The sequence below is a fragment of the Phaenicophaeus curvirostris genome, chromosome 5 (genome assembly GCF_032191515.1).
Source record: "Phaenicophaeus curvirostris isolate KB17595 chromosome 5, BPBGC_Pcur_1.0, whole genome shotgun sequence".
Taxonomy (NCBI): domain Eukaryota; kingdom Metazoa; phylum Chordata; class Aves; order Cuculiformes; family Cuculidae; genus Phaenicophaeus; species Phaenicophaeus curvirostris.
Genome location: NC_091396.1, coordinates 12,190,336 through 12,216,579, shown reverse-complemented (window position 1 = coordinate 12,216,579; position 26,244 = coordinate 12,190,336). Strand labels below are relative to the sequence as shown.

General features: G+C 38.4%; 1 protein-coding gene across 3 annotated transcripts in view; it reads left to right on the top strand.

Annotated features, from left to right (window-relative positions):
- The window catches only part of AMPD3 (adenosine monophosphate deaminase 3), a 34,310-nt gene extending 8,518 nt beyond the window's left edge, over positions 1–25,792 (top strand). For all 3 annotated transcript variants that reach the window (XM_069857589.1, XM_069857587.1, XM_069857588.1), the window contains exons 5-15: positions 509–728; positions 3,130–3,259; positions 12,462–12,656; positions 12,898–13,029; positions 13,885–14,048; positions 14,512–14,638; positions 15,942–16,105; positions 18,148–18,268; positions 19,757–19,930; positions 21,043–21,153; positions 22,074–25,792. In XM_069857589.1, coding sequence (XP_069713690.1) covers positions 509–728; positions 3,130–3,259; positions 12,462–12,656; positions 12,898–13,029; positions 13,885–14,048; positions 14,512–14,638; positions 15,942–16,105; positions 18,148–18,268; positions 19,757–19,930; positions 21,043–21,153; positions 22,074–22,250 — 1,715 coding nt within the window. In that variant the 3' untranslated portion in view covers positions 22,251–25,792. The remainder of the gene's footprint in view (positions 1–508; positions 729–3,129; positions 3,260–12,461; positions 12,657–12,897; positions 13,030–13,884; positions 14,049–14,511; positions 14,639–15,941; positions 16,106–18,147; positions 18,269–19,756; positions 19,931–21,042; positions 21,154–22,073) is intronic.
- Positions 25,793–26,244: the final 452 nt, after the last annotated feature.

Here is a 26,244-nt window from a genome sequence, read left to right as displayed (position 1 = left end):
CAGCCTGTTTTTTTTGTCTCGGATATTTCAGTATGAGAACAGCTGCATTACTGTGTGCTTAAATATAAACTTAAAAAAATTACAAAGTGAGTCAGAAGGTAAAAAGAAATTAGTGAAGGTGGGTAAAAAGTTAGCAACTGTTTCATTGTTCAGATATCTCAGCTGTACTTTCAACCATCCCAATTTAAATACTTATGGAAATTTATTTTGAAACTTGTGCCATCATACACTAATAAGAATAATGTTAAATCTCTCTATACATTGGTTAAGAGAACCCTAATATATAATGTTTGAATTAAGGTAGCACTTAGATTAGAGAGGACTGCAAATAAAGTCTGTCAGAGTAAAGCTCTGTTGTAACGAGATCTTTTATAGTAACTGAAAGGTGATTTTTAATGGAAGTGTTAAGATCTGTTAAAAATGAAGCATTACAGAAACAAAGTATTTTTTTGTAATTATTTTGCCTTCTTTTGTAAGCTGCTACTTCTAAATGTTAAATTATTTCCAGATTTGCATTCACCCCCAGAAGAAAATGAGGATCCTTACAATCTTGATGATGCTCCAGATAATTTGGATTATGTTATCAAGATAAAAGGTGGCATTCCTTTTGTTTATGATAATAAAGAAATGATGGAACTCAATGAGCCTCGGAGTCTGCCATATCCCGACCTGGAGACCTATACCCTTGACCTGAGCCACGTTCTTGCTCTAATTGCAGATGGTCCAACGTATGTTTCTCTGTCTTTCTTCTCTGCCCCTTCAGGTTGCTGGTTACTTTTAGTTTAATACTTATCACTTTTGTGAAACTTAATTCCAAAATACTCATTCTGCAGTAACATTTTGTTTTGCCCTTCTCAAGCATTAATGCATCACAGGAGAGGAATAAAACCCCACATATGGCTATATTTAATTTCTTTAGTTTCTTTGCATCATCCATGGCAACTTGAGAAGCAGTTAACATAAAAGCAAGAAATTGGCCCAATGTGACTAAACTTCTTGAGGCATGGGAACTGAAACTTGAACCTCACCTCTTTTACTTTGTCTGGCTTATGCTGAATTTGAGGTTTCTAAACAGTTGTCTGGAACTCCTTCAGGTCAGCTCAACTGTTGCTGCAGGAAGAGAAACTATGTATGTGCATAGCATACAGAACAGCTCAGCAATGTAAATGTTCAATCTGAGTTGTTTCAGTGGTGAATTAACTGCTTATGTGCTGCAAAACTCATCTGTGCAGGGCAATCAAAGTAGGTCTGAAATTTCCCAGAATCATCAAACTCGTGGGAAGTCTCTGACAACCAGAAATATAACAACTTTAGTACAGTCACTGCCATGCTCATGACAATGTCCTTGTCCATTGCGTAATGAAAACACATGCATTCAGTTTTTAAGTTTACTTCCCAGCTGACGACTGGAAACATTAAGGTTTCTTATGGTCTCAACACCAGGAAAGGAAAAGAAGTCAGCTTAGGATGCAACAAAGCAGGAATCTGGACTGGTTTTCCCACCTATTTGCTCTTCTGCCAGCACTGTATTCCTAGCTCTGCCTTTGAGAGATTATCGCTTACAGCATGACAAGTTGGTCACACCTGCTGCATTCTTTTCCCTTTGAGTCTGTGTCTGACACCTGCAGTGTAATCCGTCTTCCTTGTGCACCAATAGTGGCAAAGCTGATGGGTTGAGCAGAACTGTCCCATTCCCTAAGCGCTTTTTCAAGAGCTATGCTTCTGCCAGCATTATCAGCGCTCCTGCTCCAAAGCAAAGCTAGCTTGAGTATTCTTATTTACAGCATGCAACAGGTAAAAGCATTTTCATTTTCAGTGTGTTATTCTAAGAGACAGATATTGAGAAGATTAAAAGATGGGGAAAAACTTGAAACAAAAGTCATACTGAAGACCCTTCTTTTTGCAGCTTTTGTCAGCAGTCTTTATCTGGAAGCCATAAGTGAGAAGGGCTGTGGCACGATATGTTAGAACACTCAGCGACTTTGTGAATGTAGGAGCGATCATCTGCTCCTTTCACTTCTTCAGACAGCTTTTTCAGGCTGATTCACACTCCCTGATAAATACACACAAACCAAAAGGAAAAAGCCTTTTTGGTAATCCTGTTGCATAAGCTCTTTATATGGTATTGTTTCCCTGTTTGCAGCAAGTGCTTTTCTGTCATTTGTCTTTCCCACATGGGCCTGCTTGAAGATCAGGAACCCATTGTTCTTTAATCTTCATTATTCTTGAACTGGTGAAATCTCACCCCTAGTCCTCAGTCTTTCTGTCTCTTAAATAAAAACCCAACCAGAACTTCCTATAGCGGTCAAATAGATCTTGATCAGTATCACATATAGCAAGACTATGTTTGAATCAGACTTTCAAATCCATAATGGGATTTGTATCCATTCAGAAGAGAATGTCAACAATAAAGCAGGAAAAAGAAGGCTATTAATATAATAGTACTACAAAAATATTGTAGATTCAATAAGAATTGACAGATGGTGAAGAGAAAAAACATGTCATTGGCTAAAAATAGAATGAGAAACATAATAGAAGATTAAAGTGAAGGCAGGAGCAGGCAAGCAGGAACAAAAAGAAAGCATGATTTTTCTAAGAAAAGCACAAGAAATTATTTTGGAAAAGAAGTATTTCTACACCATATATACGTGTTTTTAAGGCATAAAATCCCTGAAAGTATATTGGATCTTATTTTGGCCTCTTATATTCACAGTGGAAAAGCAAATAAACTTTGGAGATTTTTTTTTTAAATTATCATTTCCATATTGAGTAAGTCTGTATTACAGGTTGTTTCTGTGATATATATGAGGTGATCTGCTCTGCTGGAAGTACAGTTTCACAGTTGTACCAACTGGCATCAAATATTATTATAGCTTTTGTGCTTTCTCCATTAATCATTGCTAGAACTGCAGTTTATGCACAGATACAGTGATAATAGAACTTGAACAACTTAAATGACATAACATGGTTAAGTAGAGTTCTGTTTGAAGTTTTAGTAATAACTTTGGTCTTGAATCATATTGGATATTGATTTACATTTGTTAACCAGTGGTAAAAGAAGGATGGGTTTCTGAGCTCCAAATACAAATAGTTTTAAGTTACAGTTAATTTTTGTCTTTTCGTTTGCAGAAAAACATATTGTCATCGGAGGCTTAACTTTTTAGAATCTAAATTTAGCTTACATGAGATGTTAAATGAAATGTCAGAATTTAAAGAACTGAAGAGTAATCCTCATCGAGACTTTTATAATGTGAGAAAGGTAAGTGTGAAAAGGACTAAAGGCATGACATTGTTTTTAGCAGGATTTCCAGCCATGTCGCTTTTCTTGTATGAGGTGTGGCTTATGTGCACGAAGTGATGTGTGCATACCACTCAATTGAACTACATTACTTTAAGAATATTAATTTTTTGTCACATGGGAGTACTCCAGGAAAATTAACTTGAATGTAAGTGGGTTAAATGGATTATGCTGAACTTATCTGTTCACTTATTCAAAATCAAAGTGGCTTAATTGTATGTAGATTGCTTTAAAGGAGTGAAACAGAGTTAATCAAATGAAGCTCTCTTGGATTACGAATAAAAATATCTACATGGATATTTAATTAATTCACTTAAAGACAGACAAGTGCATTTTCCTGCTTTCATGTAGGTAACTCCTACTAGACTGTAGTAGGAACAGCTGCATAGATTTTGGATAAAAATTTGACTTCATATTGAAAATAGGTGTTTAAATACATGTCAAAAGAAAAAAGAACTCCCACAGAAACTGAGCTGATGCTTGTTGCTGCCATCAGTATCTGGTGAAAAACGCCTGTGAAATATTAAGTAGAAAGATTGTAATTTGCATTATGTTCTTAGCAGTCTCTGAGATACTCTGGGATGTAATTAGGAGACAGGTAGGGGAATCAAGGAGCTGATTTAGTTTCCTAACATATTCACACCCAAGGGAGCTGCATTCTCTTCAAAGCATGGAAGCAACAGTGTTATGCTTCCCTTTCCTGAATTTGAGAGGAAATTTGATAGGTGAGAGTTCTTCACAAAGCAGTAATTATTGCTGGTGTTTTTAAACACTTTATGCCCATTTTGCATTGATTCTCTATGCAACTGGAAGAGGAAGTCCTTATTTTCTAACTTCAGAGTTTAGATCAATGCTTTAATCCTCCTTTTTATGTTTTGGTTAGTGCTAGTACATGAAAAAGTCCTTTTGGCTTTTCCCTATAGTGCCCAATGTGGTGGCTACTGAATATTTGCTAGTGTTGCAGTAATAAACTGTCAAATACAAAATCTGCTAAACAAGTCTGTTTGATGAATGTATCCCTGACTGTCACAAGGGTAGAAGCAGATGGATTGTTAGGTAAAGTCTAATGAATTTCACACTTTTATCTGTTAACCGTATGGATGGGAGGATCTGCTAGCTAAGTCACTCAAGGAGAACTCAGGTAGCAGAAAAGGGGCTCCTGACTTGACAGTTTTCTTGCATAACCCTGGACAAGATATTTACTCCATGCCACATTCAGATAAAACACTTCACCAGCTGACAGAGATGTTGATAATAAAACACATGGTGACTGGAGAGGTGTGAAGGACAGAGATGTGAACCATGTAACTGCCTAGACAATCCATTTGATTACTGAGAAACTGTAATTAACAGGATTGTGCTTGCTAAGTTCAGCTTTTGATTTAAAAGCAAATGTTCAATATCTCTGGGCATATCTTAATTATTTTCTAATTGTCTACTGTTAAATAAGCAAATTTACAAATGGATTCATATTGTTTGAAAGCACAAAATATGCATCACTGCCCCTCTGGCAATATCCACATTCAAGAAAGCAGGAACAAACTTGCTCTTCTCTGGCGGGGATCATTCCTACTGCTGGTTATTGCTTTAAAATAATTGCTGCATAGAGTTATTCTTGCTTAAAGTAGCATTTTTATGAAGCAAGCTTACAAGTTGTATTTTTATGAAGCACTTTCTATGTACAGTAAACTGCACTGTAGATAGGATTCCTGTAATCCCCCAAATAATCTCGTTTTCCCTATGCCTTGCTGACTGAAGTAATGCTTGGATCTGTAACTTCCTTAAAGTGCTTCCTCCCTAGAAACAGTATCAGCAGTGAGATTTATACTATAAACCAGACATTTCTAGGGCCTATATTTTCAGGATGTCTCTCTGTTAGCCAATCCTAAACAGTGCCTATATAGAAAGTAAGAAATAAGGTTCACCTCCCAAAAAAGGTGTTAGTGAAGGTGTCTATTACATCCCTCAGACACTACTAGTGTGGAGATCCTGGTGCAATCTGTTTGCTTATATAAACGAGCCAATGTAACTGATGGAAAATGCCAAAATTAAATCAGTTATGAATCAGCGAACATGTATTACTGCATTTAGAAAGGTGCTTAGAAAGCTGGCCAGCGTTATTTGCTGGCATGATCATCAGATGTTAGTGGTTTTGTTTGCTTTTCCCTTCTCCTTGCTCCCTTCCCCACTTTTTTCCTGATTTAATAGGAATTCTCCTCCAATGAATTCATCTAATAAATCCCAAGATAAGGCTGCTGTTTGATAAGAGAAATGTTTGTGTATATCTTACTGGACTTAGCCAGAATGCAACCAAAGACTTGTTTTGCACTGATCAAGCTGGAACTGGAAAATTCTCCTTTAATAACTGGACAAATATTCCTCTAGGCAGACAAGAATCCACAGGTGGTAAGACAGTGTGGCTGGCTCCACTTAGCTCCCCACAGGAGGTGGACAATTGCCTGTGTAGGAGAATGCGAGCTTTAGAGAAGACGAGTCTGCTCTCCCACGATCCTTAGCTTGATGCATAGAAATTGCAGTCAACACAGATTCTCCATGTAACTTCTGAGTTGCCTGTGTTAAGGATAAAATTAAGTAATGATAACAGTTCTACAGCACACAGACTCAGAATGGAGTTTTAGCCTTTGTGTACTAGGGTGTCTTGCCTTCCAAAGCAAGTATGTGAGATTTTCTTGAGTGAAGCTTCCAATAGACCACTGAGCCCAACAGCCTCAGATAATTCAGACCTGATAGTTCAGCTTTTTTTAGCTGAAATACACTTTCAAAATAAATTACCTACACCTGAATGTTATTTTACTTTTATTAAAATGATGCTAATTGCAGGAGGTACTTACTGTGCTTTCTTGGTATTGGAGCTGTTGTTTTTAGGAACTTTGGTTTGTCTCTATTGTTCTTTCTAGGGGGGAGTTTCTTGCCTTTTTTTCTTTTTTTTTAAGGTGGAGCAAGACATTTGTTTATGCACTGCCTTGACAAGTGTCCTTCACTGCAAATAGTTTTGATACAGTTTTCTAAAGATGAAAATATGACAGCCTGTTTCTCTCTTTAACCATTATTTCAGTGTGTCAGCAAACCAAACCTGTATGTCATAACAGTGACTTTAACACATCTTATTCTTCTGTCTACAGACTCACTAGCTCAGATGCCTGGCCTCAGCTTTGGCTCAGGCCAGGGTAACTGCGTGGAGGAACATGGTTTCTAGAGTGGCTTACACAGCTCTGCTGAATTCTGTTTTGCAGTAGCTGATTGCTGCCATGGCAAACCATTTGATCTAGACTGTTGGAACAGATTTTTTTTTTTAAGCATTGGTTAGACAAAGAGGAAGTAAATTCTAGCTTTTGTTTGTGACCACAGGGTTGAAATACCACTTGTTACTTTCCACAAAGCAAGTTTGAATAGGTTTATATATTTCTAAATTCTATAGGTCTCGCAAAATACTGAATGAAATTAACAGATGTCTGCTTTTTAAACTTATAATTAAAAGCCTGGTGAGTAAACAATGAATCTATACCTTAACTTCTCTGAACTTTGATTCATTCTGAGGTTGTTTGTTTTTTTTCTCTTTTCCCTCCCCAGTAGCTACTGGAGATGAAATTCAGTTTCATCATATAAACTGAAAGTGATAGTGAATAGGGAAAGCTTATGGGTTAGCATCAGATTCAAAGGACAGGAATGGCTCTGTGCACCTCTGTTAGCATTGCGTGTAACGGTGCCTTACTGCTGTTAACTGGCAGTAAAGCTGTTTTGTGTATACTGCTTCTTCCTTCCTATTTTGCGGAGATGCTGAGGTAAATTCTTGTGTCTGTCCTCAGTCTTGTGAGTACAGAATAATCAGGCAGAAAGCCATCAATCATTAGAACAAACATTGTGTAGAGACCAGACAGAAAGCTTTGCTTCTATCCTTTCTTTTAGGAATTAAAAGAACAGAAAACAGAAATTTCTCTTCATGGCAGTGTATTTCTGTATTTATGCGAATACAAATATTGTAGGGCTTGATTCTGTGCATTTTGCCATGAGTACAGCTGAACAAGAAGCTGGAGACACAGGGATTCACATCTCCTGTCTCTGCGGGTTTCTGGGTTGCTCTAAATGGCTTAAGTATGAATTAGAAAAGCTTCTGAGGGGCTATGCCCAGCTCTAGGGACTATTTTGGCTGCCAGGAGCATTGCTGCATTACCCTAGGGCACAGTATTTTGGGTCTTCTGCCTCTCATGCCTGTTCGAGATGCAAGGAAAAAGTAAAGCTCATTGTATAAAGCTGTTGCATCCTGTCTGAAAAGCTAATGCAGTGTGAATATATTGGTTAGCAGGGAATCTAGCAGTGGCATGTGGAATGATTTCCCTTCAACCCAGCATTGAAGTAAAGGCTGCAGAGGATTCATTGTCAAGTTGATGAAACCCATAGCTTTTGGGGTAGAAGTATTTCGGACTTAATGTGCATGTGTTTAGAAAATCAAGGATTTCACAGCTGTGGATGCTACTGGTCTATTCACAGGAAAAGTTTGATGTCATTGAAAGGGCTGCCCTTGGCATTTGCTTTTGATGGATTTATCACTTATTGCTTTGAATCTAGAGCATATGCCTAATTCATTGCAACACATTATTTCTTGTGTGCACAGACAAGTATCCATAAAATACATTTGAGATGGATGTGGCAATTTGAGAATTGGTGGAAGGAAAGGCAGATAATGAAAGAAGATGAGGGAGGGAGGGTGGTCTAGGGAAGTTGGTACTGGTGAGACATGATTTGGAGGGCAATGGGAACTCCTTCAAGCTGTAACTTGTACACGTGTGTAAGCATCTGGACTGAGAAGTATAAGCGTTTCATCCACAAAGCCTGAAGGCAGAATGGCATGGGTGGTCACGTCAGTAAGGAAAGGGCTAGGCTGAACGGAGAAGGTGCAGAGGAAGGCAGGCTGGCTTCATTCCATGGAGACTTGCTGAGTGACGGGAATTCTAGCATCCTTTGGTTGCAAGTAAAGGGATGCCCACCACTGCTTGAATGAGCTGATGGAGTCAAAAGAATTAAGGAAACCTTTGTGTTAACAATTGTTTTCATTTGTTAAAAAGGTGAGTCCCGGGAAGGCATATTATGTGTTCTACCATAGGCTTCTGTCAGTCATTGTGCTTCTTTTTTCATTGAAGATTAATGTGACCTTGAGGGAAAGGTTTCCTTCCGGGGGAGGGGAGAGCAAGAACTGCAACAGAAACAGGCGTGCAGCCAAGTTTTTTTTTCCACCAAGGGGAAACTGATCTGGAGTGACATTGTGACAAATACGGAAATGCAAGCAGAGTGTTTGCAGGCAGAAGCAAATGAGACTTAGTGGTAGGGCCTTGTTACTCGTGGCCCATAAAAGCCTCAGTTTACTTTATGTACTATGTGAAGAATAAAATAATAACAGCTTAAAATGGAGCTGCTTTTGTCTTTTTTGGGGGGAAGGAGGAGGCAAAAGGGGCATTTGTCACCCTTCTGTGAACTCAATCTGTTGAAATTCTTTTAGATGTCTTTCATAATAAATAACAATGAAATTAGTGACAATTTGTTAGCATGATAAAATTTCAAATAATTAAAAAAACCCCCAACGATCCGTAATCTGACTACATGAGCAACGTCTAAGGATTCTGTGTTTAGATACTTCATTTAGATAGGATTGCACCCTCAATTGTGAAAATGCACAAAAGCATACATACTAATTAATTACGTGCTAGGATAGGTCAAAGCTTCCAAAAAGTCGTGTTTCTTCTGAAAAACAATGAAGAAAAAGCTGTGTGACACTCTACAGGACTTGTTATTGAAATTGCTACTTACCTAATGGTCAAAATATACGAGGCAGTTAAAAAAGCTTGCCAAAATACTGCATATTGCCTGGGAAGAAAGCGTGAAAGAGACTCCTGGAGAATCTCTTTACTCTTGGGAAATAAATACATTTATAGAGAGGGAGGAGAAAGAAGTATAAAAGAAAATCTTGGTTCTCAGAGAATAAGGCTGATGTGGCTGGCTCAGCCACAGAGTGGGGTATGGTTGTAGGGGCTGGAGAAGATTTCACAGGAGCTTACTAACTCGCAGAGGCACACTTGAGAGACTTATTCCTCAAAGGGAAGCAGGACCTTAAAAGAAATGCAGTTACTGGTATGTCATGCGATCCCTTGCGAGAGCAAACAAAGGAAACAAGATGTCTCTGCTTTCTGTCCTTGCCCTCCTAACAGTAGTGCATTCATGTTGACTTAAATAAAGAGGAAGCGTTTTGTGTTGGGTTGTTGTTTTTTTTCAAGACTCATTAATTTCAGTAGCTGAGCCACTGCTGGAACCAGTGTATTCTGAAATTCAATAAACTGGGTTTATTCAGATTCGCTGTACCTGGTATTCTATACTTATGACTTGATTTTTCTGAATTTTTAGCGCTTATAGGGCATCTATTTACTCTTATTTCAGTCTCCCATATAAGATTTTTAAGCCTAGTAGCTTGTAGTATTTCACTGGTCCAGGAGGAGTTTCAATTAAACAATATTTGTTTCTAAAATAGGAGATGCTTATAAACCTCAGTAAACATATATAAAATGCAATTGGGTTCAAATGTCTATACATATACTCTCAGGGGTGTAATAATATGTTAGTCAGAGCTGGTTTTACTGTTTTAGACATGGCATTGTTTACTGTCCATTAGTAATTTACTTCCTGTGGTGTACTTTGAGACAATAATATTTCTTGCATTTTCATTTAGCTTTAAACTGTCTAGCATATTTAACCTAGGCAATGATTAACAATTAATGTTTAGGATTCAGCTTATATCCTGGTCTTCAGTTATGCTATTGACATTCACATGGAGATGAATTTGCCTTTGGAGATGAAGTCTGCAACAACTTCTGTATGTATAAACTGAAGATTAAATGACTACACATGCCAAGCAATACCGTAGCGTCTCTGTGGACTGTATGTCATAGCATAAGCTGAGGTTTCTGTTGCAGGAAGGTGGCTGTTACTTATTCAGGTGCTCTGTGATCTGTTTCCTACTGATCCTTAAAAGCAGAACAGGATGTTAGCTATTTCTGTTGGTGGAATCTGAAAGCCGTAGATATAGTCACTACACAAAGGGGGAATGCACTGGTCTCCCATTGTACACATCCATGTTTTTGCAGTTGCCTGGACAGAAGAGTCCTGGATGAGAGTCCTTGCAGAGATGTAGGTTCAGTGCCTGGTAGCTGATTTATCTGAGAATTCCTTCTATTGTGACTTCCTGCACACAGGCTACGTGGCTCTTGTTGGGAGTGTATCTCTGGGAATGGTAATAACTTGCATTTTAAAAAGTGTAGTGCAGTGGGTTCACACTGTAGTTAGTATCTTTTTGGAACTTGTATTTAATGTCAGCATCCAGTCTTAAGATCTTGTTATGTCATTGCTCGTGAGATTGAGAAGACCCTCTCTGCCTCATGATTTCTTTTGGATGTACAAATACCTGTATACAATTAATAAAATTAACTCAAATTTCACCTTGAAAACCAAATAAGTTTCATTTTTACAATCACATGTTAGTGTGGGTTTTCCAGCCCCTATTTATTTTTCTAACATTTGTTGGGAATGTTGTATTTGGGTTTTTTTAAACCTTTAAAAGCTGACAGCAAAATGTGCGTTCTGACAGCTGCATTACTAGTGTCTTGCAGAAGCAAGACTATTTTTTATTTCTGCTTTGAAGCCCCTTTCTTACTCAGAACAGCCCTTTCTCATACAGTTTCACACAAGACACCACAGCGAAGTGTTACTTTAATCCAAAACATCTCCTGTCAATATATAGAATAGAACTATATGCTGCTTTTCAGACTTATTATGTGAACCATCTTGTCATATATCATCTTGAAACTTTTATTATAGACTGACTAATCTTGCTTCTGCCAGCCAGTCTTGTAAAACTTGTCTCCAGTACCGAGCAATTGTTAGAACCAGCGGAAGCTGTCTGTTGATTGTGACCACATCCCTGTGCTCCCAGCCATCTGTGTCCAGGCGAGGCTTGGGCTGGAAGAAAATGGGAAGCTTAGCAGACAGGCTGCAGCACTACAGCCTCTAGGTGAGCTGTAACTGCTTCTGCTAGGTCTTGGCAGCCTGGACTTGAAGGCAATTTCAGGGTCTGCTGTGCTGTCCCCAGGGCTGTTGCACTTAGTACGTGTCAACTGTGAAATCTCATCAGAACACTGTTTTGGTTTGTTTTCATTTTAGATTGATAGGAATTTGTTGGTAGAGTAATTTCATTGTTTTACCTATGGCATGCATTAAGCTGTTTTGTTGTTCAATCAGAATTTCTCGAGGAAATTCAAAGCAAATGGATCCTGGAGCAGCATACCAAGGGGAAAACTTGAATTAACAAACCAACTCCCAAATCTCATCTGTGTTGTTTCTTTGGATTGTGCTCAAATAGCAGTACAAACTTCTGAGCAAAAGAAAACCATAACTGTGGAAACCCTTTGGGTTCTTGTACATTTTTTTTTTAATGGCACTTCAACAAAAAACTGAAGAACCCTCAGCCCTTCTGTGAAGCTTACATTTCCCTTAGTGTGTGAAGAGACCTGAAGAAACTGAGAAATCTGTCAGCATTATGAGGCGCTGTATTATAATTAAACTTGGAAAAAACAGTGACAAAATCCACGAAGTGTACATTCTGCTGTCCTGGTGACCTAAGGTGTTTCATGTGACTGAAATACAAAAATTAATTATGCCTTTGGAAATGTCTGAGAATGCCAGGTCCTTTCAGTCAGAGGATGGTTATAACTACAGTCTAACTAAAAAGACAACATCAATTCATGGATGAAATAAAAGGATACTAAAGTTTCAGGGTGTCCTTTAAGGGAGTATAAAATTTAATCTGACCCGAGTTCTGTGGTTTGCACTTGTAATGTATGTTAACTTGATGAAAATGTTCTTGTTTAAATAGGAAGCTATTAATTGAGGAAGCTATTTTATTTATAGCTTTGCTTCTTACATAATTCTTGCAAGACTAGAATCTTAGGGTTCTGAAATGTTTTGGCTTGCTTAGGTGCTGATCCATTTGTTACTTAAGGACTGTTTTAGAAGGCTTTATTCATTGTTGTCACTGACAGATACTGTGCAAATTTAAGTTTATGTATATGGATGATGAGCATGAATAAACTTTTGATTTCAGGTTGATACTCATATCCATGCTGCTGCTTGCATGAGCCAGAAACACTTACTGAGGTTTATTAAGCACACGTATCAGACGGAGCCCGACAGGATTGTTGCAGAGAAAAAAGGCAAGAAGATGACTTTAAAGCAAGTCTTCGAAAGTCTTCACATGGACCCTTATGACCTCACTGTAGATTCTTTAGATGTCCATGCAGTAAGTCTATTAAAATGACAAAATTAATGAGAAAAAGATAAGTTTTCTACGTGTGCAATTCTGCTTTCTGCAGTTTCTGTATGATAACATATTATATCAGAATTTGAACTCATGCATTACTTTGCGTGGTTGAAGTATGTTTGCATAGGCTTTTTCTTTTCTGTGCCTTTTATTGTCAGGCAATTTAATTTATAAACTATTGTTTCTACTTAAGACCATGGTTATTTTTTTCCTCCTCCAGGGTCGTCAAACATTTCATCGATTTGACAAATTCAATTCCAAGTACAATCCAGTTGGTGCCAGTGAGCTAAGGGATTTGTATTTGAAAACTGAGAACTACATTGGTGGTGAATATTTTGCTCGTATGGTCAAGGTAAATATTTTCCAGAGAAATGAAGGTTTGTACAAGATAAATGATGTCATAATTCTATCTAGAGCTAACACCACTGTTAAGTGATTCCAGGTATTGGGCTTGCTCTAGCAGTTCATCAGAGAAGAACCTCTGCTAAGTCAGCTGTTTTCTGAATAATTTTATGAGTTAGAAACTCACATAACCTTTATGTGAGTTCAAAGCAGAATTGTGTGCAGTTTCAAACTAATAGAGAGTAGCCAAGGGTCAATTCATTGGCTTAATATTTTGTTAGGATGTGGTTGGCTAATTGTAGCTGCTAGGGAAGGAGGAGATAATAGGGAAGTGCCTCTAATAAATCTATGTCTGTGCATGCCTGCATAGGTTTCAAATTAATTTCTTACAAGAAAAGAATTAGTAGTTTTCATGAACTAGGTATCAGCTTTTCTCAGATATATAGAAGTGCTTGTCTATAATTAATAGCCTTAAAATTGCTTATTTCCACAGATTCTGGATCAGATTCTCCATTGGTCTGCATATGTTATATAGTCATTTACCACAGTTTAAATGGCCTAATTCTGATATACCAAATTTAAACCTATGTCTAACAAAGGTGCTAGGAATAACTGCACAACCATTTTGTCATCTAAATCTAGGTGCTAAAGTTAGTTATACTCGAAGGATATCTGAGGTAGCTTGCTAGTAGAATATTTAGATGCCTAAAATAAAATGATGGATCAATAAACAGGAGACTCATTATCTTTAAAAGATGACAATACAGTAATGTCTGGTCTGAGTAAAATACAATGATAAATATACGACTAGCTGTAAATGATCTTCCATGTCCCTACTAAAGCAAATGTACTTATTACCTAATAGGAAGTAGCCCGTGAACTAGAAGAAAGTAAGTACCAGTATACAGAACCCCGCTTATCCATTTATGGACGGTCTCCAGATGAATGGCTGAACTTGGCAAAATGGTTCATTAAGCATAAAGTCTATTCCCCTCATATGCGCTGGATAATTCAGGTTCCCAGAATCTAGTAAGTAATCAGGAGGTCTTGGTAATTTTAATAGCTTGAAATCATATCAAGGTTTTGTTTTAATTTCTGATATGTTTTAGATGGTTTACAAGCCATCCTGTAGTTCTGTTTTTAAGCAACAGCCTGGAAAATTTATTCTTGACTATTGCTGCAATTTTTCTGAGAATCTGGGTGTGGAGGACAGGAGATGGGGTTTGACTCTACCCTTTATGAAGCTATTCAAAACTACTGTGAATTATTTGTAAGTCTGAAGATAATAAAACCAAAAATTACAACTGGGTGAAATTAAGCTGCATTCAAAGGGAAGTTAAAATACAGTTTAGTAATGCAAATAAATCAACTCTTGAATTCCATAAAGGAGTAGAATATATACAAATAACAGAAAATACCTGTATGAAAGTGGAGGAAAAATATAAGCTGATTAAAGAATGATCACAACTGTGTATATTATTTTTCCATTCAGTGACATATTTAGGTCAAAGAATATTCTGCCTAGTTTTGGGAAGATGTTGGAGAACATCTTTCTACCTTTGTTTGAAGCAACAATCAATCCCAAAGACCACAAAGAATTGCACCTTTTCCTCAAATATGTAAGTATGTTTGGATCTTCTGTCTCACATGAAATGGATCCTCTCCTACTCATAAATTTTGTTTGTCCACAGCTGTTTCCAGACACTAAAATACCTTCCTCCTCCACAGATTACTTGTGTTATTGTTTTAAAGTCCTGATGTAAAATTGAATAAAAGGCTGGGCAAAGTCCCGTTGTCAAATAGCTGCTGTAACAGCAGCTCCTCTCCATAAAGAATGACTCAAAAACTTTTGCATGCTCTTGTGCAGAGGGAACATTATAGTCCAGGATGTGTACTTTGAGCTTGCCTCTGGGAGCGGCCTCCAAAAATGGGGCAATTGAAAGGAAGTGTTGTGTAGATCCTGATGAGACTCAGGAGAGAGGTGAGGATGTAGCTGCTGGGACATGATGCAAAGAGATGTTTCTGAATATGCCCCAAATCGCAACTCTGAGGTTTCCTGGGAGCCACTGGCTTGCAGTTGCTTTTCAAAGAGCAAAGCAGATGAGTTTAAAGTCTTACAATCTGGATCTGAGGGACTTGTGCAGGCCTGTGCCCCCTCTCCAGGAGCATGAAGGCTTTTCACAGAATGGCAGGCACTGGAAGGGTCCCCTGGAGATCATCCAATCTAACACCGCTGCTAAAGCAAGTTCACCTAGAGCAGGTTGTACAGCAACGTGTCCAAGCAAGTTTGAGTATCTCCAGGAAAGGAGACTCCACAGCCTCTCTGGGCAGCCTCTTCCAGGGCTCTGCCACTCTTACAGTAACAGACTTTTTCCTCATGTTCAGGTGGAGCTTTCTGTATTCCAGTTTGTGACTGTTGCCCCTTGTCCTGTTGCTGGGCACCACTGAAAAGAGCCTGGCCCTGGCCCTTGACACCCACCGCCTAGACATCTATAAGCACTGATAAGATCGCCCCCCTCAGTCTTCTCCAGGCTAAACAGACCCAGGTCTCAGCCTCTCCTCATAAGAGATGCTCCAGTCACCCAATCACCTTTGTGGCCCTTTGCTGTACTCTCCAGTAGTTTCTAGTCTTTCTTGAGCTGGGGAGCCCAGAACTGGACGCAGTACTTCAGATACGCTTTTGTGCACTTGGGTTTCCAGTTTATCTCAGAAGCAAAAATGGGTGAAACTTCCTTTGAGAAAACACCTGATTCCTGCTGCCTGCATGGCGTGGGAGGAAGGCAGAGCACCAGGACTGGTAGCATAAGAAGCGATGCAACAAGAGGACTGGATGCTTTGAACAAGCAAGCCTGAAGCAAGAGTAAGTAACGTTTAAGTTTGCTTCTTGAAAACACTGATTTTGTGAATCTTTTCTCCCATCAGGTGACTGGCTTTGACAGTGTTGATGATGAATCCAAACATAGTGGTCATATGTTCTCTGACAAGAGTCTTAACCCTGACCTCTGGACCAGTGAGAAGAATCCCCCATATAGCTATTATTTGTATTATATGTATGTGAACATCATGTTGCTAAACAACCTTAGGAAGTAAGTAGTAATTTTTCTCTTTTACGAGCATCCAGGAAGAAAAATTGACAATCTTGGTCTCAATTTAAATTGGTGTCTGGGTCATGTATCTTTTGAAGCAAAGGTTATCTTGAATTATTTTAGAGTCCAAGAGGAGCACATGAGTTATTTTGAAAATGTTAACTGCAAACCAAATTCAAATTAAATACTCAGAAATTGAAAAGGCATCATATTAATATCTTGGTTTGACATTTGTATGTATTTTTGTTTCGTGAATTTCTTAAACCTGAATGTATCAAACAAAACAAAAGAAGAAACCCCACAAAATTGACTTGTTGACCTTTGCTTAGATTCACAGTGGATTTCCAAATATAATGTACCTTGGTACTTTGCATTCTGCTGGTAATTTAAGAGATATGAAGTTACGTTGTGAAATAGCGCTTTAAGGGCTGCTGCTGTTATCAAAGATAGACAAAGGAGAATGTAATTATAAACTGCTCATCTAGCTAACTTATTTTAGCATGCTTGTTGACTCATTCAGTTTTCCTGCTTTTGAGACTGATGTCTAGGCAAGTAATACAGGGAGTTATGAGACTGAATATGAGATCATAAGTGTAAAAGCAGATTTTTGCCACCAGGCTCAGTAAAGCCTGAAATTCAACTTGAGGTTATGTTCCTGACTACGTGGCTGATTCACTGAGTGATCTGCCCAACTGACTCAAATTGAGGCATGGTGAGGTTTTCCATTGCTATTACGTTGTCATTGCTCACCTTGCAAGGTTTTTGTTCATTATTATTTATAATAAATATTTTGGGATTTTCTTATAGGAGGTGCACAGATTTGACATTTCAACAGGTCTTATCCTAGTTAACTTTCAAAATGGTATTTCTTCTCTTCCACTGCTACCTCAAGAATTTCTTTCTCTACCATCCTGTATAATGAAAACTCATAATGAAAACATCCATCTTAAGTTGGATGTTGTAACTAGTTGTTAGTTTTAGTTCTATAATGGAAAGGACACAGTACAGCAGACATCTAAGTCAACCTTTTCTCCTGACTTTCTTTATGTTCTCTGTAGTTTCTGTTTTTTTTAATCTTTTGTAAAGACAGAGATTCTATTGGAACATAGGCATTTCTTTTTTGCCTCAAGATCATTTCAACTACTGTTTGAAAATCTCCCTAGATAATCATTAAATATCCCTTACAGCTAGGTGAGATAACGACAGAATTCATCAATGAGTCAGTAAAACAGTTCACCCTGTTAAACATACTGAGCGTCTGAGACATTGCTGTTTTATACTTTTGGTAGTCTTAGCGAAGTCAGCAAGGATGGATTACATCCTCACATCTATTTTCAGGAGAAACATTTCTAAACATCTGCCCTAGAACTGCCTTATACTCTCTCTAGCAGTCCTTGTTGAAATTCGTCGGTTTGAACATCTCCAGATACTTGCAGGAGATTTGTCTGCACTGAATAACAGAATCCATTATAACCTAGTTTTTAATATAGATGATAAAATAATTCTTGAAATTATAGTGTGAAGCCTACTGTAATACCACTCCTACATCATCTCTGTGCTGTTGAGGGTGTGGTTTTATGCTACACTTAATCTGGTGAGATGGCAGGTTGCCATCACGCTAGAGAGTGTTAGCTAACTCCTGGCAATATGCTTCCACTTCTTCCCTCATTTTGAGCCTTGGAATTATGTGGCCACAGGTTGCATCCATTCATTTAGCTTTCCACCTGCTAGTTCCCTCAACTGAAATCAGTTCAATAATTGTTCACCCAGTAGCTAAACAATTGCTAAATGAGATTTAACTAGGGAAGAAAAGAAGAAGGAAGACCCAAATATGTCAGGTGGTGGAAGGGGCTTGGGTAGAGGGACCTACCCTTTTTGAGAGCTGTGCACCAGCAGGCCTGATTTGATGTCACGTCAAACTGTATAAGAATATGTAACTTTTTTTTTTTAAATTCCCATATTAATGATAATTATACACAAAATAGATGAAGAACAGTGCATAGTTTGTTTTTGTTAGTGGAACTTGCTTTTAATCTCCTCAGGGAAAGAGGCATGTGTACTTTTCTGTTTCGACCTCACTGTGGAGAAGCTGGGTCTATCACACACCTTGTATCAGCCTTTCTGACAGCAGACAACATTTCACACGGATTGCTCTTAAAGAAGGTATTGCTTGGTTGCTCCCCTAAACTAATCACTGTCTGCTTAGACATCAGCCACTGGTTCAAACAGCAGTCACCAAATTGACTTCATCTGGGCAGCCCAAAATTAATTTTCTTAGCAAAGCACAAGTAACTCTTCACTTTCATCAGAAATTAATAAGCGCAGCTGAACTTCTTATTTAAGCTACAAAAAACTACAGCTTTGCCTAAGTCAAAGTTTTAAAGCTATGTCTTTATAGGAAAGATCAACTGCTCAGATATTTCAAGGACTTGGCAGCACCTGTTTTTGGTTGTGCCAAGGAGAGCTGAAATACATAAACACAAATACATAACACATAAAGACAAAACTGCCTAGACTGCTCTCTGGTTTAGGTCCCAGAAGAATTTAAGGAAAGCTCTCATTTCTTCTGTGCAGGCACAAAGTTCATTTTCCCTGACTGGCATCCCTGTACTTCAAGGTTCATTCAGAAGTTTGTTAAGGTTTTGATTATTTACATCTTGAGTAAATGAGATAACTTGATCAAGAAATTTAATATAGCTGTATAACACATCAGTATTTTGTATACAACTTGATTGTTATGACAGGACAGACATTATCATTCCATGCATATCATTTAATAAAAAACATCACACAACTCATTCCCAGGCCACTGTTTTGTAATCAAAATAATTGGTCAGTGGGTGGCAGACTTGCACTGTGATTATTGTACATTTTTGGAAAGAGTTCTCCTATAAATTGGATTTTCTGGTTAATGCTGGAAAATTCTCTGTGTTTTTCAACAGATCCAAGAACAAAGAAAAAAACAGCCTAAAATCATGTGTGATGCTATGCTCAGAACCAGTAATTCCTGGAATTAGACCCAGACAGGCTGTATGTGACCAAAGCATTCTCCTCTTCCTTCTCTTCTGCTTAGTCTGGTGTGATAACCAGGCATAGCAGATAACAATAATAATGATAATAAAGGGACTTGTTAGATTCACAGGTTGGTTAAGGCAAAAATAGTAATAAAGATGAGGTGACCACAGATTATTTATATTACGTGCAACAGCACCATGTCTTCTAATAAATTGAAACTTCTGCTCATAAAATTTACCTATTGGACTGCAGTTTTGAAAATAACAAATTGTTTTGCGGTTCTTACAGATCTGTTATCTGTGACTTTGGTTCTGGGGGAAGCAATGCATTTACTATCAAGTACAGGGCCCTTAATAGTCATATACTTACTAACCTGGGGTAATATTAGTCACCATCATTTTAAAAAGGATATGACATGTATGATGAAGAATATAAATTATTTTTATATAGATCCATAACATTTAAAATTCAGACTTTTAAGTATTTTCTAATGAAGTCAAAGTTTTAGTGTCAACCTAAGTTATCTTGGTCCTAGTTCTCCCTCCGTAGTGCGGTTTCCATTTTATCCTAGGGAAATTCTTCTTGTTTTCATTATGCCATAGTACCATTAAATGCTGACTATGTTATGTTTTGCAGAGTCCTGTCCTCCAGTATCTTTATTATCTTGCACAAATACCCATTGCTATGTCTCCACTCAGTAACAACAGCCTGTTCCTAGAGTACTCAAAAAATCCGCTGCGGGAATTTCTACATAAGGGACTTCACGTCTCTCTCTCCACAGATGATCCTATGCAGTTTCATTATACAAAGGTAAGAATTGCAAAAAACACTGGTCTTTGAATATAGCAACGGTACCACATAGGCCCAGGACCTGAAAGCAACTTGTATCATTGCTTAGGATATGATGCTTCATGTCTTTGAGTCACTTCATTCATTGTTCTTCCTCATTCTCAGTCCACTGCTCACTGTTAGGTTTCAGAGGGAAATGTGTAATTTCCTAATTATGTTTCTTTTGTACTCTTGCCTCTCCAGTGTTGGCTGTTGAAGTATAGAATGAAGGATGAGGCTGAAGGGAGGTTTGAGCCTTCATAAACAATCCTCTAGAGTGCCAGGAAAGTCCAATTTCCTTACTAATAAATCTGGGGAAGTGCATAACAAAAACACAATGTGGAATCTCTGAAGATGATGTATGAGCTGTTTGCTCAGTGCACTGAAACTCATTCTTGCCCTTGGGTGACCTGGCAGGACAGCAATGCCTGGTCGCTGGTTTTGGTGCCCTAATTTTATACTTGTCACTGATTTGAGTCATGCTTTGCCTTAGAGTGGCCTGCACGTTGCTCAGTTGTCTGTGTTCTGAGGACAAGCTGAGTGCTGGGGTGCTTCACCTAGTGGCCCGTGACATGCCACTGCTAGAAAACAGAGAGAGCTTCTGAGGGGCTTTCTGCACGATGTGATGCAGCAGCAGCTGAGTTACACCTAGTGTGGAAGATCTCAGCTGTGACAGCCCAGTAGAATCAGATCCAACCTCCTTCCGTGGAAGGTCAGAAGAGAGAAATTGCCTTGCTGTCTATGTACATATTCAGTAAAGATTTACAACTGGATCCTCCAAGGTGTTTATGTACCCAGGGATCTAATTAGAAATTGCCTAATAAATGCCCCTAAGGATCTGGGCTGCAGGCTGCAATTTCTTAGACTAAGATAACTGGATACCCGGTACCTATTAATTATTTAACAGTTGCTCTTTGGAAATTTGAAATAATGAGTTCTGTTTGTTAGTAATTGTGATGTTAAAGTCTTAAACCTCTAATTTTTCACAGCTGTCTAAAGAGCATGTATAAATTCCTGAATTAGTAATGAGTACATATCTCCATTTACACCATATTTACATACAATTTAATATTATATGTATTTTGGTGATGCAGGAAGCTCTCATGGAAGAATATGCTATTGCAGCCCAGGTGTGGAAACTAAGTACCTGTGACTTGTGTGAAATAGCAAGAAACAGCGTTCTACAGAGTGGATTGTCAGATAAGGTAACTATGGCTGAAAAAATCTCTAGTGAATATTAAGGCAAGTAGGATCTGAGACGTCAACAGTCTGAAACCTAAACAGTACGTGCTTATGTGATGTATTTGTGCACACCCCTAGCCTCTTTTCCAGAAATATTCACAAACTAGCTGCTATGCAGTTTTTACATTAAAAGAAGTATTAATGTTACTTTTTTCCTCACTATATTTGTTTTGGAATTCCAAAAACATGCAGAGGCCTGGTGCCTCTTTATATTCAGCTCTGTCTCCAGTCCGCAACCTTTAGTTATTTGTGTGAGATATCCCTTTGCAAGTAATTTTATACATCATGTCTTGCATTGAGTGAAAACAAACTGCCTCTCACAAGCTCACCGTGTTTTTGCTTAGAAGGGAGTACTACAGAAAATATTCTGGTTTACATAGGCAGATTAATTTTAAACCCAAAATTCCCTTTTAGGTTTAAAATTAATCCATGGCTTTCTCTAGGACTTATTTTAGAGTACCCTCTCTTCTATGTGCCTTTCAAACATTCCTCTTGACCTGGTATGTGAAGTGGCTTTATAAGGATGTTCTGTTGTTTCTTCCAATATTCTCTAGTGACAACTGCTAATTTGCCTCTTGTGCAACATTTAACGAAAGAAACCTAAGCCTTTTTTTACCTCTCACATGAAAGATGTAGTAGTGAAGACCAAAAACTAGCATATAAGGTTTTAGCAACCCAGAATGAGTGCATTGCTTAGTAATTACATATGTAAACTTTGGTCTTAAAATCTCCAGAACTGGTGAAGACTGAGGTAAAGTTCAATGGCCAGTGGGTTGAAACTTCTCTTTTCACTTGCACTGGAGTCATTCAATTAACAAATTCTCAGTTGTACAGTAAATGAAAACAGTTGAACTGACATCTGTGTGTTTAATCCCATTCACAGGAAAAACAGAAATTCTTAGGTGTGAATTACTGTAAAGAAGGGCCTGAGGGAAATGACATTCGAAAGACAAATGTTGCACAGATCCGGATGGCCTTCAGGTACGAGACACTGTGCAATGAACTTAGTTTTCTGTCTGATGCTATGAGAACAGACGAGATTTCTACTCTGTCAAAGTAGCTACAAACTCAAAGAGACTGGAGCATTTCACTCCTAAGCAGGATAAGATGCTAATTAACATGGAATCATCTGTCTTCAATGACATAACTGAACAGTACAGAGAAAAACAGAGTCTCTGTGGGAGGTAAACGGCATTTGCTGTTATCTTTTACTGCATTGTTCTCATGGCAAAAATTTGAGTTTCTACAGACATTAGGCTTTGTAAAATCGCTGTAAATATTAAATGCAAACTCAGAATCATGTAATATTTGTTTCCTACTGTCTTAACTGTGCGCTGTGTTGTAGCTTGGAAAAGCAGACTGTTCACAGTGCACCTGTGATATGCACCTTAGCATTCTGCAGATGCAGACACTATACCTGCACCTGGTTTTGTCCTGCCAGTCTCTAGCAATCATGGCCTTTAGCACTTGCAAGTTTAACCCTTTAGCAGTTTGTATGGAGTGCATAATTTTGAGCCTACCCTTCCATTCTGGAAGGTGTTCTGACACAGTTTTTATCTTAATGTTTCCACCATTATACTAGAAAACAAGAAAAAACAAAACCTGGTCGTCTTGTTTAATGGCTAATTACTTCCTGTTGTCACGTAGGATGTCTGTGAAGAACAGCAGATCAATGTTTTTTAATCTAGAAAGTAGAAAACATGGTGTCAAAATCATCACTATTGTACATAGTGAGTCTAATTACATCATGAAAACTTTGCCTTGAAAGTTGAGAACACTTTTTTATTGCTTTGTAATGGGAATATGTGGCTATGCCAGTTCGAACTATTTGGAAATTTATGCAGATAATTTTGGTTGTGTGTAAAGAGATATTTTTTACTCCAGCAAAGGAAGTGTTCTTATGAATCAGTGGTAGAAACTCCAGACATGGATTCTGGTCCTACTTCTGACACCTTTTTACGCATTTGTGTTAGTTTGTATTTTAGTCAGAGTTGAATAAGAAGTCAAACTGTCTATTTGTACAGAAGCAAGCCCACTTGAAATATGTAATTTCAAATCATGTTATCTTAAACCTTTTATTTATGAAGGAATGGATAGTAAAACACACCTACTGGAATATGTATCCCTTTCAATCTTTTCTCTATCTGATCATCCTTTTTAAGGCACAGTACTACTCATTCAGAAAAGAGTAAAGGTAATAACATGATAGCACCTATGTATTATCGTAGAAGCTGCATGCACTTTCACACCAACAAAGACTCCAGGCTAGGGCCAGCAGAGGATGTTGATGCCCGCAAGTCCAATGTTTCACTACTTAATTCAAATTAAGTAAGCTGGGATCCCCATGCTGGGATCTTGAGCCTATGCACAGGGAAGTTAGGCATCTTAGAACAGTAATACAGAATGAATGCACAAAAAGCAAATGAATACTAGCCAATTAGGCTTCACTAAACTTGGAACCCTGCGTGTTTTACTGCATCAGACATCTTGTGCCACTTGAATTTCTTAGGCCAAGCCCTTCTCCTAGGGTTTGGGCACCTACATACTTCCTTGCAAGAGCTCATCAGGTCTCCCTTCCCCTTGTAAACAGAGCCAGAAATAGCAGTGGTGACATCACCAGTACCAAACAACTTATTAGTGGTGTACACGTACACATGCATTGAAGACATACATGCTCTCATCAGGCTGTGGCAGTTCAAAGCAATAGCTACAAGGACACTTTTTCAACATACCTGCTGTCCTGAACGTTGATTGCAGGGAGATGGCACCAAAGTAAGGGAAGGAGGAATTCCCTAGTATCTCCTACAGCTGTGCAGCCCTACGAGAGCCCCACAAGAGCGGTAAAACCAAAAGACCCTTAGGAAGCAGCCTGGAAGCAAGGCTGCTCTGAAGGAGACCAAGGCACAGGAGCAGAGTCCTGGCCATCCAGTCAGCATTACAGTGAGCCCATGTCAGGTGTATGGAGCTGCAGTGACTGCAGTTGTTCTTCATCCAAAATATGGTTGCAAACAGGACATTTGCCTTTAGCTCTTCAGTGACCTGGCCTCACGTCTGCAGTGGTCAGCTAGTGCCAGATTTTGTATTCCTTGTGCAGCTAAAAATCGTGTGAAACCGTGCTACACTGCTCAACTGTACGATAGTAAAATTGTCCAGTTTGTAGTCAACAATGCCTATTGGCCTCGCTGTTAGAAACACTAGCAGCTCATATAATGTGTTACTGGGATCGGCGAATGTAATTTTCTTAGGAAGAAATCTGAAAACAGTGGCTCAAGCATTTTAACTTCATAAAATGCAGGCAACTTGTTTTCATTAGTAAAACTTACTAATAAATTATCAACATAGTGTTATTTACCTGAGAAAAGCTTCTGCATCCAGGCTAAACAACCAAGCTAACTTGCTTAGTTGAAGAATTTAAATTTTAAGTGTTGTCTTCTAATATACAGTGCTTTTCTTGGGTTGTTTCACCTGAAGATTGCTTTTAGTGCTGCTTTTGGTGTCACTTACTTAGATTTCTTAGTTTTCTTTATATTATACTAAATTTGTGTACATTTAATACCTTTTCAGCTTTCCTTACCTCAAACACATCAGGTTCTAAAATGTCTGTGGCTCTTATTAAAGAAAAAAATCCAAACTGCATTTGCATATTCAGTTAGTGGACAGTAATCAGGATTTTGACTCTAGTAACAGTAACACACAAGTGGCCACAACCACATGTTCTGTTCTCTGTGCTTCCTTCGGTGCTGCTTTTAAGGATACGTTGAGCCAATAGTTAGAGAAACAAAGACACATCCTTCCAAGCTTCCACAACTACATCTCCTCTGGTCATCTTTTTAAGTTAAGAAGTTATTGATTCTCAAGTTCAGTTCTAAAACTTTAGCTTCTTTTCTTTTTTGAAGTTGCACTTTTGTTCCAATGCACAGCTGCTCGAAGTCACCTTGTGGTCTTGGATATGAATGTAACGCAGGGCAGATGCAGGGCTGAAGGGTTAGTGACATCTCAGTTACTGTTGTAAACATTTACTTAAACACAAGAAAGAACAGTTGCTGACTCCCGCTGTGAAAATGTTGAGATCTAACCTTACACCACAGCTTATGTTTACTCAACCAGAATGGGACAAGAACATCATTGTCGGTGGTGATTGGGGTGGGTGTTGCCTCAGAACAGGAGAATATCCTAATCTGTCACCATTTCATTGGTGTTAAGGTTCAAACATTATTCAAGACTTCTTTAAATCTGTTAGCTCAGAGCATTCTAGACTTTGACCTGGAATAGTCAATCATGGTTATTTGATGGTCACAACATATCTGAACATTTTCCAGTGATGCTCTTCCCTTCTGTTACTTCAGCAAACTTAAGCCATTTTTCTGCTACTTTTTCTTCTCACCCCAGAGCTACCTTACCTTCTAGCATTGTTCTTTACTTGTGGCTGAACCTTTCTGTTCTATTTGCCTTGCTAAAATTAAAGTCTGAAGGAAGTTTGGTGGGGGAAGGGATGTCTGTAAAAACTGCTTTTTCTTTCTGTGCCTGGGTTAACTGATGTTTATCTTTTGCCTCTTGTGGAAGCATTCAACATTACACTAATAAATAAATTATAAAAGACTATGGTTAGGGGTTTTGTGTGTTTATACACCTCTCAATTAAATACTAGCTGCTCAAAATCTCTGTATTTAAGTGGAACTAAAACTCTAAGCAATTAAACTGCTAGCAATACAGAAGACTAAACCAAAAAAAAAGGACTACGACAGTGTGAAAACTGAAAAAAACCCCACCCCACTGTAGAGATGATAGCGAAGATACTAAGCAATATTTAGAAGGAGCTAAAGGCTTAGCTTAAAAAAAAAATTCAGCGTTAACAAAAACCAACTGTTCTTCTTTGTGCTAACAGAAGACCTGGCATTAAAGTACTGAAGTGAAATTGTATTGCAGGGCTACCCCCACTGTCTCTTGGTGCCCTGGTTCCCTGCTCATCCAAACTGAGCGTCAGGGTCAGCCATGCGGCACCTCTTCCTGATCCTGGAGCCTCATCCTGGTATTAAACAGTCAAAATGCCTGAA